Source organism: Peromyscus eremicus, chromosome 4 (genome assembly GCF_949786415.1).
Source record: "Peromyscus eremicus chromosome 4, PerEre_H2_v1, whole genome shotgun sequence".
NCBI classification, from domain to species: domain Eukaryota; kingdom Metazoa; phylum Chordata; class Mammalia; order Rodentia; family Cricetidae; genus Peromyscus; species Peromyscus eremicus.
In genome coordinates this window covers 92991694-93010308 of record NC_081419.1, presented here as the reverse complement: position 1 = coordinate 93010308, position 18615 = coordinate 92991694, and the positions used below count along the sequence as shown (strand labels likewise).

Sequence of the window (18615 nt, the reverse complement as noted above, 5' to 3'; positions counted from 1 at the left end):
TTACATTTGGTCTTCCCACGACTTGGACATTATCTCAATTTTCTCAGGTACCCCTAAAGATGCCTTCACCCGCAGACAAGAGGAAGCAGTCTAGAGAAGATGATGCCCACATTCCTAAAGGTGGAGCGGGTGGTTTTTGGTTATTTGATGGGTTATGGATGTTATCATTTAAAAGAATATAGGAATATAGGACAAAAAGACAACTATTAATCTCAGATATTTTACATTGGCATAAATTTTGGTACACTGATACAAATTTATTTATTTTTGTTACACTGTATTTCTGATTCTACTCTTGTTCAGGGTATTGTGCTTATGCAGCTCATTTAAAAATACAATATATAATTAAGAAATGAAGTTAGCCGGGCGGTAGTGGTGCACACCTTTAATCCCAGCACTCAGGAGGCAGAGTCAGGCAGATCTCTGTGAATTCGAGACCAGCCTGGTCTACAAAGCGAGTTCCAGGAAAGGTGCAAAGCTACACAGAGAAACCCTGTCTCGAAAAACCAAAAAAAAAAAAGAAAGAAATGAAGTTAAAGGGACTGGAGAGATGGCTCAGAGGTTAAGAGCACTGGCTGCTCTTCCAGAGGTCCTGAGTTCAATTCTCAGCACCTACATGATGGCTCACAACCATCTATAATGAGATCTGGTGCCCTCTTCTGGCATGTAGGCATACATGCTGGCAGGACACTGTATGCATAATAAATAAATAAATCTTAGAAAAAAAAAATAAAAATAAGGTTAGTAGTTAATCTATAATAAATAAACTTGTAGTCACATTAGGTATGTTTTCAAGGTTCAACAAGTATATATATATGTGTGTGTGTGTGTGTGTGTGTGTGTAAAATATATATATATATATATATATATATATATATTTTAGACAGATAGATTATTTTCAAACACTTTAAAAACCTATAGAATATGGGCATTTAAGATGTTTAATAACCGGCCGGGCGGTGGTGGTGCACGCCTTTAATCCCAGCACTCGGGAGGCAGAGCCAGGCGGATCTCTGTGAGTTCGAGGCCAGCCTGGGCTACCAAGTGAGTTCCAGGAAAGGCGCAAAGCTACACAGAGAAACCCTGTCTCGAAAAACCAAAAAAAAAAAAAAAAAAAAAAAAAAAAAAAAAGATGTTTAATAACCTAAGGTTTTTCATGACAATGAGACACATCTGCTCCTGGTAGCACCAATTAACTTCATAAAAGGATGATGGGCATTGAAGAAACTCCATACAGAGTTTGCTTTCAATATGGCAAGGCTAGCCATTTGGGCAAGAAACTGCTTTTGCCTTCAATGCTGATGATGTGCTGTACAAACTGGACAAGTGAGACATAGAAAAAAGACTATTGAACATTGCCAAAACAAGGCAAGACAGTCCTTTGAGATTCCTGCTTCACAGAAGAGTCAACCAGATATTCTTTTTTTTTTTTTTTTTTGGTTTTTCGAGACAGGGTTTCTCTGTGTAGCTTTGCGCCTTTCCTGGGATTCACTTGGTAGTCCAGGCTGGCCTCGAACTCACAGAGATCCGCCTGGCTCTGCCTCCCGAGTGCTGGGATTAAAGGCGTGCGCCACCACTGCCTGGCTTCAACCAGATATTCTGCAGGACACACAGGAAGGCAAGTGACAAACTGCCAATGGCAGGCCAGTCCTTCAAAGTTCCTGCTTCACTGAAAAGTCTGCCACATATTCTAGGACTGTAGGACAAAGATGGATGCCCCAACATTGCAGAGGAACTTTGGGTGACTGTTTAGGCAGCCAGATGTCTCTGTTGTTAGTTAATATTACATCCTTCTGGGGTCTTTGATAGAGTTAAAGACAAAATAGTTAGAGTTATAGATTTCCTTAGTTATGATAGAAAGTAAATTAGGTATAAACCTTTGGAATCACTAAGATAAGATAAATAATGGAGTATTTTCTCTGAATTTGATAAATACAAATGGACTGAATACTGTAAATGTAATTCTTACTTGGTAACTGTTTTTGTTGTATATAGTTTTACTATGTTAAAGTTAAAAACCTTTCATTTTTATTTAAACAAAAATGGGGAAATGTTGTGGAATATTATTTTAACTGTGTAATGTATTACATTTGTTTCTGCATTTGTTTGATTAAATAAAATTAACCTGGGGTCAGGAGGATGATTCAGTAACTAGCTGACAGGAAGTGGTAGGGAAGAACTAAGTGTATCAAGGGATCTTTAGTGGGGGCTGAGCAGGATGCACCCCCCCTCCCCCAGCAAGGATAGAAGGTTAACTACTTGTTATTTGGCCTCTCTGAGTTAGCAGATTTCACTTCAACCTTTGAATCCTGAGTCATATAGAAGGATAGAGATTTAGACAAAGCCAGTGCCTGAGGGAACAGAATTCCTGCCTGGCTGTGGCCGATCTACTGCTGGTAGCTGCAGAGTTGCAATTGCCTGTTGGTGCAATTGCCAGCAGTAAGGTTCACCCACTGTATGAATGCAAAACAAAGGAATCTGAGGTCCTCTTCTGGGCTCCTTGGGCATTGCACACACGTGATCTATAGACATACATGCAGACAAAACATCAATACATACAAAATAAAAATAAATTTTTGCCAGGTGGTGGTGGCGCACGCCTTTAATCTCAGCATTCGGGAGGCAGAGGCAGGCGGATCTTTGTGAGTTCGAGGCCAGCCTGGTCTACAGAGCGAGATCCAGGAAAGGCACAAAGCTACACAGAGAAACTCTGTCTCGAAAAACTAACTAATTAACTAACTAAATAAATAAATAAATAAATAAATTTTTAATAAGTAAAGTACACGATTATATATCTAGTAAAATATCAAAAGTGTCAATAGATAAAAGGATCGTGCACTGTGAAACATAGTGGATAGTTATTATTGTACTCAGTGGGTAGATTAATTTTTGCATCTTCAATCTGGGACTGTGTACAAGTCATTTTTTAATTTATTTTGGTTAAGTATCCAACTTATATATAATTAATACTTGGATACTTCAGGCCTAGGAGTTCTTCAACTTAATTATATTTTATGAGTTACAGTGCTTTAGCTTGACCCACTCCACAAACATGCATAGGTCAGGGAAGGCTATAAAAGCACTCTCTCTGCCAGTGCAGCCAGCTGAGAGCCTACAAGATATAAACATATAAAGGAGCTGCAAACATTATCTATGAAGGCTAGCAACACCTCTGCTCCCCCAAGAATATGGTTCCTACTTCTACTCTAAAGAGACTTGCAGTCATTCAAGTCCCGAGACAGACGCCCACAGCTACAATCCTCATCTCCCATGATCTACATATACTCCATTTCTTTTGATCTCTACTTTAAGATTTTTCAAGTATCTTTTCTTCTTGAGCATAGCTTAGCTCTGTAGATACCAAGACTCAAAGATGTTGTCAGTTATACCACTGAAGGAGAAAAAAACTCATGGATGTCAAACTTGGAGTGCTTCCAAGCTGGATACTAATTTGCGATCTCGCCTCCAAAGGTGTCACTGGAGTATTTTGGAGCAGTTACAGCTGGATTATTTTGTTTTATTTTGTTTTTTCTTTTTTTTTTTGTTTTTCGAGACAGGGTTTCTCTGTGTAGCTTTGCGCCTTTCCTGGAACTCACTTGGTAGCCCAGGCTGGCCTCAAACTCACGGAGATCCGCCTGGCTCTGCCTCCCGACAGCTGGGATTATAATAAGTACATCAATGTGAGGAAAGGGAGCAGCACCAGGGTATACGAACTCAGGTTGTTAGACTTGGCAGCCAGGACTTCAAGTAGGTAGGCAGGCCTCTACCAACTGAGCTACATCCCCAGCTCATGGTTTTGTCTTTTAACAAATACTCTGGTGAAACTTAATTTTTAAGCATCATATATTTTAACTGAGATGAATATTTTGCCAAGAAATTGCACTTACTTTGGCTGGAAGATTGCTCTGCCTGGGTTTCTGAATTAAGATGTGGACCTGAAGAAGTATGAAGAACTCCTTTATTGTGATTTGTCCATCCTTGAGTTTCTTAAAAAAAAAAAGGACTTTATATGAACACTCAAAGTAAACTCACTTTGACTCCAACTACACCATTCATTTCTAAACAGCTTAATCTACTGAGTTATGGAAATAGCCAAACATTAGTAAACTTTTCTTAAGTTGATTTTTATATAAGATTACTATTGCTATTATTATTAAACAAGGTATCCCTCTGCAGCTCAAATTTTTGCTATGCAGCCCGGGTATGGCCTGGAATTCATGATCTTAGTCTCTCTAGTAAAATGAAAAATGTGGTCCACCACACCCAGTCTAACATTTGTAAGGTTATTTAAAATAATTTTCAAAACTCAATTTGTCTCTTAATGTTCATATTTCTACTTACTGCAGTCTAGTTGCATGATCCCTCCAAAACTCACATTAATTCCCAAAGTCATATGTTAATAGTACATGGTGGTAGGTAATTGGATGGGGTCATAATGTTAGGGCCCCCAGGACTGCATAAATGGCTTTATAAGAGGAAAATGGACTCAACTTGGAAAGCTTGCTCTATTGCCATGCGTCACCTGGAGATCCTGCAGAATTCCTCCAGCCTGACAACATCACCACATACGTGCTTGTGGCAGTGTTATGCTTTACAAAGCCTAAGAACCACAAGCTGGTCTGTATAAACTACCCAATTTGTGGTATTCAGTTATAGCAAGAGAGAACAGACTGAGAGAATACTTCATATAAATACTATGTTGAATCCTTAACAAAGAAAACTAGCCTTCGGGCTGGAGAGATGGCTCAGTGGTTAAGAGCACTGCCTGCTCTTCCAGAGGACCAGGGTTCAATTCCCAGCACCCATATGGCAGCTCACAACTATCTGTAACTCCTCCTCCAGGGGATCTGACACCCTCACACAGAAATAAATGCAGGCAAACAACAAAGCACATAAAATACAAATAATTTTTTTTATAAAAGAAAGAAAACTAGCATTTTCTATATTTGAAATACTTAATTAAAAAAAATTCTAAGGCTGGGGATATAACACAGTAGAACATCTGCCTAGCATTCATGAAGTTCTGGGCTAGATTCCCAATATGACATAAAATTGATCATGTGGCCCACATCTGTAATCCTAACACTCTGGAGGTAGAGGCAAGAACATCAAAAATTTAAGGTCACTTTCAGATACATATCAAGTTTGAGCTAGCTGAGACACATGGGAGCTACCTCAAAAACAAAACAAAAAACTAAGCCAGGTGAGGCATTCATCTGTAATTCTAGCACTTGGTTGGTGGAAGCAGGAAGATCAGGAGTTCAAGGCCAGCACTGGTTACATAGAGAGTTTAAGGCTAGCCTTGAATGCCTGACCTCCTGTCTCAAAGAACAACAATAAACTCTTTTAAAAAAAAGTATATTAAAAGTGAGAAATAGCAGAGTGGTGGTGGCGCGTGTCTTTCAGGTGGATCTCTTTGAGTGAAGAGGCCAGCCTAGTCTACAGAGCTAATTCTAAAACAGCAAAGGGTAAGCAGAGAAACCCTATCTTGAAAAACAAAACAAAAAGAAAAAGAAAAAGTGAGAAATAAGCTAGGTGTAGTGGCGCACGCCTTTAATCCCAGCAATTTGGAGGCAGATGCCGACAGATCTCAGGGAGTTTGAGGCCAGCCTGGTCTACATAGTAAGTTCTGAAACAAAACAAAAACCACTGTGAGAAGCAGTGGCCTGTGGAATGACTTGGTAGGTAGGGGCACACAGCACCAAGCCTGACAACCTGATTTCATGATGGAGAGACAAATTTCTGCAAGTTGTCCTCAGACTCTCACATGTGCACTGTGGCACACACACACTCACACATACGCACTTTAAATAAATGTAAAAATAATTAAAGTGAGAAATGCTTTAACATACCTCCCTCAAACTCTCTTCAGAGATACTGTCACCGAGAAACTGTGATTCCATTTGGCTATTGCATTGTGCTAGAAGCAAAGCAAAATTTATATAATAAACAAGTTGAAGCTAAACTATAAGGCTTGGAATAGTGGAGTACACCTTCAGTCCCAACACAGGATACGCAGAAGCAGGTAGATCTCTGTGAGTTTAAGACCAGCCTGGTCTACATAGCCAACTGTAGGCAGTCAAAGCTACAAAGTGAGACCCTATACCAAAATAAAATCAAAACAAAAATATAAAGTTAATTTTAGTTATTGTGGTTGTTTGAATAGGTATGGCCCCCATAGATTCATGTGTTTGAATGCTTGGCTCATAGGAAGTGGCACTATTAGGAGGTGTGGCCTTGTTGGAGGAAGTGTGTCACTGTGGAGGCAGGCTTTTAGGTCTCATTTATGCTTAAGCCATTCCCAGTATGACAGTTCACTTCCTGTTGCCTACCAAGACGTAGGTAGGACTCTTAGCTCCTTCTCCAGTACCAAGTCTGCATGCATACCACCATGTCCTGCCATGATGCTAATGGACCAAACCTCTAAAACTGTACGCCACTCCTTTATGAGAGTTGCTGTAGTCATGGTGTCTCTTCACAGCAATAGAAATCCTAATTAAGACAGTTATCTTTCAGATTTATGTGCTGTCCATGATCCTGATGCTTCTATCTATTAGGATGTTTCTAGGAAGCTATTCATGTAGTAAGACAAAGTATCTGTAATATAGTTTTAATGCTCCATTCAATGTTTCCCTACTAATTAGAAGCTTTTGGAGGAAATGAACTATCCCTCTGTAGTATAACACTTGTCATTTCATTAAAAATTTTTTAAAAATCAAATGTAAGTGAAATATTATCTTAATTATCAACCCTATAACCCTGAAAGGGTTTATATAACATTCAAATATTTGCTAAACTGAAATACACTTATTAATCAAAGATTCAAATAACTGTTATTATTTAGCCTTCATAAAGATCTTACTGCTAGCCAGGTGGTGGTGGCAAACATCTTTAATCCCAGCACTCAGGAGGCAGAGGCAGGCCGATCTGAGTTCAAGGCCAGCCTGGTCTACATAGTGAGATCCAGGATAGCCAGAGCTTTACAGGTAAATCCTGTCTGGGGGCAGGGAGGGGGTAAGAGAGGGAGTCTTACTGCTGAGGTCTGGAGAGATTCCATCAGCCTTGATTGAATCCTGATCACTGCTGCAACTAGATGGGGTCCTGCTCAGGCTTTTTATCAATACACTGTTGACATTTTTATTGATATTCTCTTCAGTATGATGATCAAAAATCTGAAATTACCAAAGAAACATCAGCATAGGGGCAAGTGAAATGGTTTAGTCAGTAAAGTCACTTGCTATATAAGCCTAGTAACCTGTTTCACTCCCAGAACCCATGTACAGGCAAAAGACGATAACTGACATCATAAATTGTCCCATGATATCCACATGCATGCTGTGACATGTTCCTCCTTCCACATTAAGCATGCACACAAGTGTGTACATACATACTACATTTTACTTACATACTTAAAAACACCAGCATAACTTTATAAGCTTGGTATTTACAGAGACTAATGTTGAACACAAACAAAAATACTATTTCTAACAAAATTTATCTATATAATTCATATATAATAACTTACTAAAGTAGAATATGAGGTAATTTAGGCATTAAATGGTACTTAATGTGTTATACAGTATAAACAAACTGTTTCTCAGATATACCTCACTTTAGAAAGATACCATAAGCTACCAACTGTCAAATTTTCCAATTATTTAGCTGCTAGTCACCAATAGGGAAGCTACATCAGAAGAGGCAACCAGAGCCTGGATAAAGGTACCTGCTGTGCAAGCATGAGGACTGGAGTTCAGATCTCCAGTGCCCACATAAAAGCTGGGCATAGGGGCATGCACCTGTTACCCCAGGATGAGGGAGCAAAGAAGGGAGGTGGAGAGTAGCGGAACCCTGGGCTCACTGGTCAACATAGCTGAATTGTGGTGAGCTCCAGGTTCAGTGTGAGACTTGGTCTCAGAATAAGGTGAAGAATGATAGAAGAAGACACCTGACATCAACTTCTTGCCTATACATACATGCATACAAAAATGTATCCCCCAATACACAAAAGAAACGTAGAGTAGAATATTTACTGTACACGTTAGCCCTGAGAGTAGACAGAAGGAATGCATTTCTGGTCCCTACTTCATGAAGATTCATTTGGTTGAAATCAAATAAATCATGTAGCCCTGCTCTTATAATTTAACTTAAGCACGGTTATTTTAATCCCAGCACTCAGAAGGCAGACAGGTATGTCTCTGAGTTCAAAGTGAGTCTGTTCTATATAGCAAATTCCAGGCCAGCCAGTACTACATGAGACCCTGTCTTATAAACAAAAACACCCTAAAAATATTTGATTTAGCTTCAAATATCATTTTCATACACCCTCCCTTTTTTCTTTTTAAAGTAGGATCTTGCTATGTTGCCTAGACTATTCTCAAATTACAAGCCTAGTCTCTTCAATAGCTGAGATTACAGGCATGGAACAGTGTCTCCATTAATACAGGTTTTCTGAAGGCAAAAAAAAATACTTGCCTAAATGCTAGGATAAAAGTTTTACTATTAAAGATTTTTGCAGATGTAATCCTAGCACCTCCAATAGTGTCTAAGGCAGGGCTAGGAATGTAGTTCAGTTTTTAAGATTGCATTAAGGCCCAGCACTGCATGAACTTGGTATGGTGGTACACATATATAATCCCACCATCGCAGAGGTCGGATCAGAAGATCAAAAGTCCAAGGTATTCTTCAGTTAAGTTGAGTTCCAGGCCAGTCTGGGTTACATGAGATTTCTTCGAAGTGTTTAGAGGCTGGAGAGATGGCTCGGGTTAAGAGCACTCACTGCTCTTGGAGGACTGGGTTCAGTTCCCAGCACCTATATGAAGGCTCACAATCATCTGTAACTCCAGTTCCAGGAGGATCTGATGCCCTCTTCAGGCTTCTGCAGCCATCAGACACACAAGTGACATACATACATACATACATACACACACACACACACACACACACACACACACACACACACACACACATATATATGCATACAGGCAAAATACTCATACACATAAAATAAAATAAATAGATCTTTAAAAAAAGAAGCAACTGTTGGGCAGCACTGGAGGCAGAGGCAGGTGGATCTCTGTGAGTTCCAGGACAGCCTGGTCTACAGAGGGAGTTCCAGGACAGTAAAGGAAACACAGAGAAACTCTGTCTCGGGGGGGGAAAAAAAAAAAAAAAAAAAAAAAAAAAGAAACAAAAAACAACTAGTAGTGTATAGTGTTCAATATTTAAACAAAATATTAATTTTCATAAAATCTAGTCAGATTTAAGTGTTATATTACTATTATTAATTTCTCATACCTTTGGCTATTTCTCATCACCTCAACTCAGAGCCACTGAAATTATCTTCTATGTTTACTTATATTGGTTTTTTGTTTTGTTTAGACCATATATCTTCCAAGTTTTACTTGAACTCAGCCCATGCTGGCTTCAAACTCATGATCCTTCCACTTCAATCTCCTGAGCACTGGAATATTAGGAATGTGCTATCATACCTAGCTACTTATGTGGTTCTTTTCCTACAGATTTATGTTCATTTTAAACTATGCATATGTGTTTATGTCTGTGTGGGCATTTACACATACAAATGTAGGTACCTGAGGAGTCCAGAAGAGGGTGTTGGATCCCATGGTGTAACGAGCAGTTATGAGGTACCTGATGTGGGTGCTGAGAATTGAACTTGAGTACTTTACAAGAGTAAGTGCTCCTAACCATTGAGCCAACTCTCTACCCCTCTTACGTGGTTCTTCTTTTTTTTTTTAAGATGTATTTATTTTTATGTGCATTGGTGCTTTGCCTGCACATATGTCTGTGTGAGGGTGTCAGATCCCTTGGAATAGGAGTTAAAGACAGTTGTGAACTGCGATGTGGTGCTGGGAATTGAACTCCGATACTCTGGAAGAGCAGCCCGTCTTAACCCCTGAGCCATCTCTCCACCCCGCCCACCCCAACCTCCGCCTTATGTGGTTCTTAATAACAGCACCCCGCCCACCCCAACCTCCGCCTTATGTGGTTCTTAATAACAGTTTACAAATCTCAGGGTATTTCTAATATTTATTTTACCACCTATAAAACTGGATTTGAATGACAAGTTTTGTTCTTTCCAAGTTAGCCAAATGAGGGTTTTCTAAAAATGTTCTTTCAATAAATAAAAATACCTTAGTTTACTTTGAAGTATTAAGCTTGACCTAGGCATTCTTCCAGCCACTAAAGAAATACGCTCTTTGACGTGTCTTGATACACCAAGAAAACCTTGTCAAGCTTTTACTTTTGCAGTTTGTGCCTGTGGCCATGTCAGAGGAGCAGCAGATGGCAACTGAAGTCCAGGTGTCAGCCCACCAGGAAACAAATCCCTGGTGGGAGAATCTCAGATAAGCAAGGCCCCGAGACCACAGACTCCAGAGTGTCTTTTGCTCCTGCTGTGTCTTCACATGTTTGCCACTGCCATCTTTCTTGGGTATCTGGCATGGTGAGAATAGGTGTGGGGAGATCCCTGTTGCCTGTAATGTGGTATGTTTATCTCACGGAAATATCCCATTCTACTGGGCATTTTTACCTGTGGATTATTATGAAGATGATTTCTTCCTAAGCTGTACTGTCTAACTGGTAATAATAATGTTAATTTAAATAGAGTTTTGATGATAAAAAATAAAACAAGGAAATGTCACGCAGCTACAACACATGAGTTTCTATTGAGGAGCCCTATAGACTGTGGCTTAGGTTAGTGATTAAGAAAAATAATTGAGTCCCAGTAGCTCAGCTAATTTAAATTCTTTTAATCTTAATGTTGGAAGATATGTTCACAGGTTTTGGAGTGCATCATAGCTGAAACAAAGCTTTAAAAATAACCTAAAGTTAGACTAAGTTTTTTCAAATAGCTTTGAGGTAAAAAACCCAAGAAGACAATCGAAAGTTTTAGAAAGGCACATAGTTGGGTGAGAAACTCTTTAAGGTCAGGGAGCAAGAACAAAGCAGCCCAATTATCATTAGCTGGCATGCCTTTTTTGCTAGGATTGGCTGATGACCAAAGGTGATGATTAATTCCTTATACCCATTTCTGCCCTCAATCTCCTGATATAAAAAAAAATACTGATGAGTGGGTATGTAGCCTAAATATTTAAAGGAGAGCTAACTGATTCTTTTTCAAATAAAGAAGTTTAGATTGGTGATTCCTTTAAGATTTCTTATAAGATTACCTGTCAAGATAAGTAATAAAGTGATTAGTCCTTTCTTTGTAACCACAAAACGCAGTCTGCCAGTAAAAGAATATCTTGCTTGCCTACGCTGTTAATCTATAACAAGTTGCTTGGGTATGAATGTACGTGGGTTCTTGGGATAATTTGTTTATCACCTGTAATACGTAAAATAGCACATAAGGGATATGGAAAACATGCTGGTTTTTACTTGTATTCATTATAATCATTCACTTAAAAAACAGAATGTAACCACATTATAATTTTTATATTGCCTGGAAGATTTTTCTGTGGTATATAAGTTGTAAGGGAAAGAATAAAGATAGAGTTGAAATGAGTTAGAAGGAAAACATCAAGAATGAGAGAATAAAGATAGAGTTAGAAGGAAAACATCAAGAGAGACAGAAGGGACATTTCTGGATAGAGATAAGAAAAGAGAATACAGAATACAGAATCAGAATACAAAAGAAGATAAGGTCTGAAGGAAACCATCAAGAGAGTGTGTGAGTGTTTTTTCCCTTAACCCCCTCAGATGAAAAAGTCACAGCACACACTGATTCTGTGGATTCCCTTTGAGCCCTGCGCTGCTAGAGGCTGGCCCCGCCAGGCAGCGATAAGTTTGAATGGTAGAAAGGCTCTTGATTCCTCAGATATTTATAACACGGAAGATTCGTTTCAAGGTAGCAATGGTAGTTGCATATGCCTATAATCCCAGCACTTAGAGGATGAAACCAGCGTGGACTACATAGTTAGACATTATCTTAAAAAATAAGCCTGGCGTGGTGGCGCACGCTTTTAATCCCAGGACTCAGGAGGCAGAAGCAGATGGATCTCTGTGAAAGTAAGACGTGGTCTACAGAGTGAGTTAGTTCCAGGACAGCCAGTGCTGTTACAGAGAAACCCTGTCTCGACAAACCATAAGAGGAAAAAAAATGTGTTAGATAACTAAGTAAAGAACTTACCATGCAGGTCTGATGACTTGAATTTGATCCCTAGAACCTGCATCAAGGTAGGAGAGAACCAACTCCACAAAGCTGTCTTTGCACTTTTTTTTTTTTCTTTTTGAGACAGTATATATCTGTGTCCTGGCTGTAGACCAGGCTGGCCTTGAATTCACAGAGGTTTGCCTGCCTCTGCCTCCTGAATACTGAGATTAAAGGTGTGCACCACCACTGCCAGGTTTATTTATGCAATTTTTTATTCCATTTTTGTGGGTATTTGCCACTATAAATTATTATTTTTTTTTTTGAGATAGGGTCTTGTTTTATAGCCCAGACTGGCTTCTAAGTCACAGCAATCCTCTTGCCTCATTCTTCAGAGTGATGGGATTACAGAGATAGGCCACCATATCATTATCTTAAAGTCTCTTACCAATTGACCCCTGAAAATTCTATACAGGAATATTTCTCTAACCTATAGAGGGTAGAAGTAGTTTCTACTTGCTTAGAAACTTAAAATTCAAAAACATTTGTAAGTTTTAAAATACAAATACAGCTGAGTATGGTAGTATATACCTGTATTCCTAACACACAGAAAGTTACAGCAGCAGAATTCTAGAGCATCTATCTCGAAAGCAAAAATACAAAATTCAAGAACATTTTTTTGGGTTCTAGACAACTTACCTCCTGATCTTGTGTACTATCATGTGTTCTGATTTTTTTCTCATTTGTAACATTATCATCTTCTTGTACCCAGGTTCTTTTTTGGGCACTGCAGGTTTCTATTTTGTTTTCAGATGGTAAAATCTCTTTATAGCATGTGTCAGTCAGAGCCTTTTCTTCAATGTCTAGGCTAATAGAGTCTGAGGAAAGAATCTCACCGGGATATATAGGGAGGTTTTCCTCATTTATATACTGAGATGGACTCAAGTTCAGTCTGGCTGCAACAGATCCAATGCCTGAATCTTTACTAGAGACTGGCTGAGTTTCTAAGTGATTTAAGTCAGTTGCATCCGCTGGAATCTGCTCCAGGTCATCAACACCAGTGATACTACAATTTCTCTTGTTTGGTAATTTGGGCAAAAAGATGCCCAATGAACATCTTCTTGTTTTGTCTTTGACAACTGCCTTTAGTGGTACAGAGGTAGTTTCAGCTCCATTATGAAGATTTTTACTTTCATCATCTCCACCACCACTGGAACCTAGACTATACATTCCTGGAGCTTGCACTGTACTCATGTTATTATGTGCCTGAATTTCTACTTTAAGTAATTGTTCTGCAGGAGGTAATACATGAACAGTCTGAAAGCCTAAAACGTCCTCAGTTTTTCTATTCAAATTACTCAGACTTGGTTTGACACTACTAAAACATGAAACATTAGATGAAACTATAGAGTCTGATGCTTCTTGAATACAGGTATCACCTTCAGGACCATTCAAATTTTTTGTTCTTGCCATTCCCAATTTAGTATACTCATGAAGTACTTTCTCTTTGGCTTGACAATCAATGAAAACAGTATGGGACTTGGTGACATCCAGATCACCAAGATTATCTACAAACATTACAGTTTTATCCATAGGTATAGCAGTTATTTCATCTGCTGGGTCAGTTTTATGTTCTGAAGCAGTGATTTGACTTCTAGAGATCTCTATGTCCTCTGGCCTGTGTGTAGACAAAAATGGTTTAGAAGTTTCTGCCAATGGCACAAAACTCAAGTCCTGTCCCTCTTCCAGGCTAATTTCATTATTTATTTCCATCATAGAACTCTGAGTGGTATCTCTATTATTTTCATCATTCTCTGGAAACGTAATGGTCTTATTTGTGAGCCAAAGGCTTTTTCTTCTCTGAGTTTTGCCTGACAGAAGCTCATTTTGAAATCCAGGTTTTTGTACATCTTTGGCATTTTTCCAAGCGGCCAATTTAGATGTCTCAGGGTCATCATCAGTGTCTTCTCTAGGCCCACTATTAGACCCTTCCTCCAGTACTGTTAGCTGGCTACCTTTCGCTGCTGGATGGTTGTTTTCACTATTTTTTGAAATGGAAACAACCTCTTCAGCAAGAGTAGACATCCCTTTTGGCTTTTGTAGGCATTCTTTCTTGGATAATTCAAAGTCAATTCTGTCTGGAAGCACACCTTTCGCCTCTGCTTGATAGTCAATGAAAACAGTATGGGACTTTGTCATCTCTAGTTCCTCGTGACCTTCTAAAGACATCACAGTCTTATCCAGGTGGCTAGGAGTTACTTCAGCTGGTGAAATAATTTTACATTCTAAAGCAGTTGTGTGACTTCTAGTGATTTCCATTTCATCCTGTCCACATGCATACAAAATGGTTTTAGAAGTTCCTGCCATAGGTACTAAATGAGACTCATGTTTCTCTAATAAAGATCTATGGTTTATTTTGACCGTATAACTCCTGGTAATATCCATATCATTCTCATTACCCTCTGAAAATAAAATAGTTTTATCAATTTTTAGTCCACCAGCACTTTTTCTTCCACAAATTTCAACATTTTGCTTTTCTTTCAAAAATTCAGGTTTCTGTATACTTCTGTCCTTTAACATGTCCATAACATTAGTTGTTACTACTCTAGTTTTTTCTATAGGAATGCTCACATCTATTTGTCTGTTTACTGTAGTGAGCTGGCTGTTTCTGTGCTCTACATTAGTCTTCCTTTGTTCTTGTACTTCGGAAGGACCAAATCCAATTACAATAGTGTGGCTCTTGGTTAGATCCATAGTTTGTTCCTCCTCTGAAGAAATTATCATCTTATCATGAAAACAGTCAGGTGTGGGATCACCTAAGTTTTTCCTCTGTGGCTCAATAAGTTTAGAATTTTGGTCCTGTAATGCATGTTCTAGTGCTACTTGTATATCCTGAACTGGACCAGAGGAGGATATATTATGGTTTGTTGTTATATCCTGATTATAGTCAACTGACAGAGGAGACATTTTATTAAGACAAGATGAAATCTTCAAAATTGGATGTTTTTCTTTTCTTTGGATGTCAGTTAGGATATTTTTGGATATAATGCTTGTTTGTTGGAATGGCTGGGTAAGACTTTTGGTCATTTTTTTCCATTCATCTGAAGGGCTTTTGCTCTGAGAGTAAGATTTAGTCTCATTCTTTGAGACTAAGTCAAAAGTTGTAGGAATAACTTGACTTCTTAACTTATTCGTATGACTTTCAGTCAATTCCATATCTTCACCTGCTAAGAGTTCAACCCTGTCAGGCAATGACACAGATAAAGGATTTGCCAGGCTTTGTTGTAATCTTTCCTTAGATACTTGAGGAACTGTAGTATAATTTACATTCATTTTCTCTTCTTCTGACACAGTTGTATGATTTTGGAGCATCATTTCTTTTTTAAATACTGGTATAATTTCTTTTTTAATGTTTTCTTGATCTTGTTTGAATATCTCATTATCTATTACAACTGTGTGGCTCTTGGTAATGTCCATGTTATCCTCTTCTGAATAAATAGTTTTCTCTATGAGTGGGCCAGCATCTAGATTGCTACACACTTTAGAATAATTACCATCAGGCTTCAGCAAATTTTTTTCCTCTCTCATACTTGATAGACACTTAGTCAGTTCCATTGCATCATTGCTACTAGAATAAAAAATTGTCTTATAACCTTGAATAGCTGGACTAGAACAGATAGACTCTGAAGTTCTAGCCAATGGGCTGGCACCTTGATTAGAAGTCTGTATGGCTGTATGAGTTTCTGACTCCATACTCTGGCTTTTGGTAACATGAACTTTATTTTCAAGGTTTGGAAAGGAGTCTTGAAAAGCAGCATTTAGCTTATCCTTAAGGACTATTTTCTTCCCTGGAGCTTTAGTTTCATCAGCTGTTGTGACATTCATCATGACATTCTGAGTTTCAGTTTCTCTTTCAGATAAATTATTTTCTGATGGCAAAACCTGCATTGTATAGTTAGCTGTCAACTCCATACACTCATTGCTATAAATTTTAGTTTCATCCTTAGATCCTCCTAAGTTGTTCTCCCTGGATGGAGGAATCCAAGTCTGAATATAGGCTGTATGACACTGGGTCAAATTCATCCCATCATCTTGTTCTCTAAAGATTTGTGTCCTATTACTTCTATTTTCATCTACATTAAGAGGTACATGCATCTGATGTGTAGAAGAGGCACTGTTTGATTCTTTGGAGTGAATAGGTATCTCAGAATTTTCCTTATCAAGAGTACTGTATTTTCCTGTTTTCAATCTTTTTATGAAGTTGTCAGAATTTATCTTTTCTGAGAAAGTATTTTGACTTATGGAAATTGTGGGGCATTCTAATTCCTTTTTAATTCTTGAATTCTCAGCATGACGCTTTAAATTCTCCAGAAAGGATGCAGTATCTATCTTCGTGGAATTTTCACTTTTAGTACAATCTGAAGGGCCTTCGGTAATCATCACAGTGTGACTTGCTGTCAGGTCCATTTGGTTTTCATCTGAAAAAATGACTGTCTGGTCATTTGCATGTTTCCTTTCATGGTTGTAGTCTATAACTGAAAACTATAATGAAAAAGAAAAAGAAAAAATGAGACCAAATATAAGGCTTTTTTGTAATTTATTATTTTATTTTTATTATTTTATGTGTATGGGTGTTCTGCCTTCATGTTTGCCTATGTGCCACTTGCATGTCTGGTGCCCATGGAGGCCAGAAGACGGTGTCAGATTCCCTGGAACTGGAGTTACACATGGTTGTGAGTTGCCATATGGGTGCTGGGAATCAAACCCAGTTGTTTGGAAGAGCAGCCAGTGATCTTATCAACTGAGCTATTTCTCCAGCTCCAAAAATGTAAGTTTTGAAAAAGGTATTTTATAACATATACTATATAAACACAATTAGTAATAGTTTCAAGCTATATTGGTTTATTTAAATCAATGGTTATTATATTATATGTAATTTGTTACTACGTTTTTTTCCCTAGGGCTAGGGATGTAGTTCAGTTGGTGGAGTGCTTGCTTACCATGAATAAAGCCCTGTGATCAATCCCTAACACAGCATAGACCAGATATGTTAATCCACACCTATAATCCCAGTACTCAGGAGTTACAAGCAGGAGGATTGGAAGTTCAAGGCAGGTGGGCAGAGTGGTGCACACCTTTGATCTCTGCACTCTGGGAGGCTGAGGTAGGGAATCTATGAGTTCAACACCACTCCAGTCTACATAGTGATCTCCAGGACAGCAAAGCTACACAACACAGTGAGACTCTGTCTCAAACATCAATAACAAAAATGTGCAACGTTATTCCTGGTTTCATAGTTAAGTTTGAGGCCAGATTGGGTTGAAGACCCTGTTTCAAACAAATTTTTTGGGGAGAGGTGAGGGGGTGGGGGGTGTTAAAGTCTCTCAGTAAATTACTTTTTGGTAGTTTAGGGAAAATTAAAATTCGAAGTTAATCACATGCCTTCCACGCTGACTAAGAAAAGAAAAAGCACTGAATATATGAAATGCAACCATAATGAAAATTCTTTATTGAGTAGGTCACTCCAACTCTAAATAAAAAGGCTTAGAAAGGCATAGGTACATAATTCATATTATACTCTGTACTTTGGATGTTTTGTTTTTGAATATACAGTCTCCAATTCCTTGTTATTCAAAGTACAGTCTGGGCACCTGCTGCCAGTATCACTTAAGAGACAGAAATATAGATTCTTGGGGCTGGAAAAATGACTCAGCAATTAGGAGCGTTTTCTACTCTTTCAGAAGACCAAGGTTCAGTTTCCAGCATCTGCAATGGCAGCTATCAACTGTCTCGAACTCAAGTTCCAGGGAATCTGGTGGATTCTGGCTTCTCTGGGCACCAAGCATGCACATGGTGCATACGTACATGAAGCAAAACATTCACACACATTGTAACAAAATAAATATTTTAAAAAATGAGAAATATAATCTCTGAAGAGTTTACTCTTTTCAACCAGACACAAATTCATGTATCTACTTACACACAATGCATACACATATTTTCTGTGTGTATGATGCTGAATATTACAGACCCTTGCACATGCTAGACAAGCTACCACTGAGCTACATCTTCAATCCAAAAAAATCTATATTTTAATAAACTTCTGAGATATTTCATGTACTCATTAAAGTTTGAGAGATCTTGTTATTATTCAAAATGGATCTAACTGTCATCAACTAATTGGAAATATAGGAAGTTTTTATAGGCTATGATAATTCACTTTGGTAAATTATCTCAAAATTATACATTGCCATAAGATTTTGTTATTTAACTGTGAGAGATTAAATTATGAAGATACTTGCATGATCTCATACCTCTTTTTGTTGTATCTGGGTCTGAATAGGAGCACAAAGCAATGTGTTCATACCTATGGAGCAAACAGAAAAGAATTACAGTAAGAAAAACATAGTGCCAGGAGTCTGATTTTCTTTTTTAGGACCTTCCTCAGTTAGATGTATTTACTAGTGGCCTGGTTGCTTGTTTGTCAACTTGATACAAGCTAGAGT

The 18615-nt window shown here is 38.4% G+C and overlaps 1 protein-coding gene and 1 long non-coding RNA gene across 4 annotated transcripts in view; one reads left to right on the top strand and one right to left on the bottom strand.

Moving 5' to 3' along the window:
• Knl1 (kinetochore scaffold 1) overlaps positions 1-18615 on the bottom strand; it is a 70479-nt gene that overhangs the window by 29374 nt on the left and 22490 nt on the right. For all 3 annotated transcript variants that reach the window (XR_009378864.1, XM_059261153.1, XM_059261151.1), the window contains 5 exons: positions 18424-18476; positions 12809-16651; positions 7034-7172; positions 5853-5920; positions 3888-3986 (listed from right to left, as the gene is read on the bottom strand). Coding sequence is in view for 2 of the 3 variants with exons in the window: in XM_059261153.1 (XP_059117136.1) it covers positions 3888-3986; positions 5853-5920; positions 7034-7172; positions 12809-16651; positions 18424-18476 (4202 nt within the window). In the remaining variant the exon portion in view is untranslated. The remainder of the gene's footprint in view (positions 1-3887; positions 3987-5852; positions 5921-7033; positions 7173-12808; positions 16652-18423; positions 18477-18615) is intronic.
• LOC131909496 (uncharacterized) overlaps positions 1-18615 on the top strand; it is a 41823-nt gene that overhangs the window by 21087 nt on the left and 2121 nt on the right. Inside the window, exon 3 of the long non-coding RNA XR_009378865.1 lies at positions 48-120. This is a non-coding gene — a long non-coding RNA (uncharacterized LOC131909496). The remainder of the gene's footprint in view (positions 1-47; positions 121-18615) is intronic.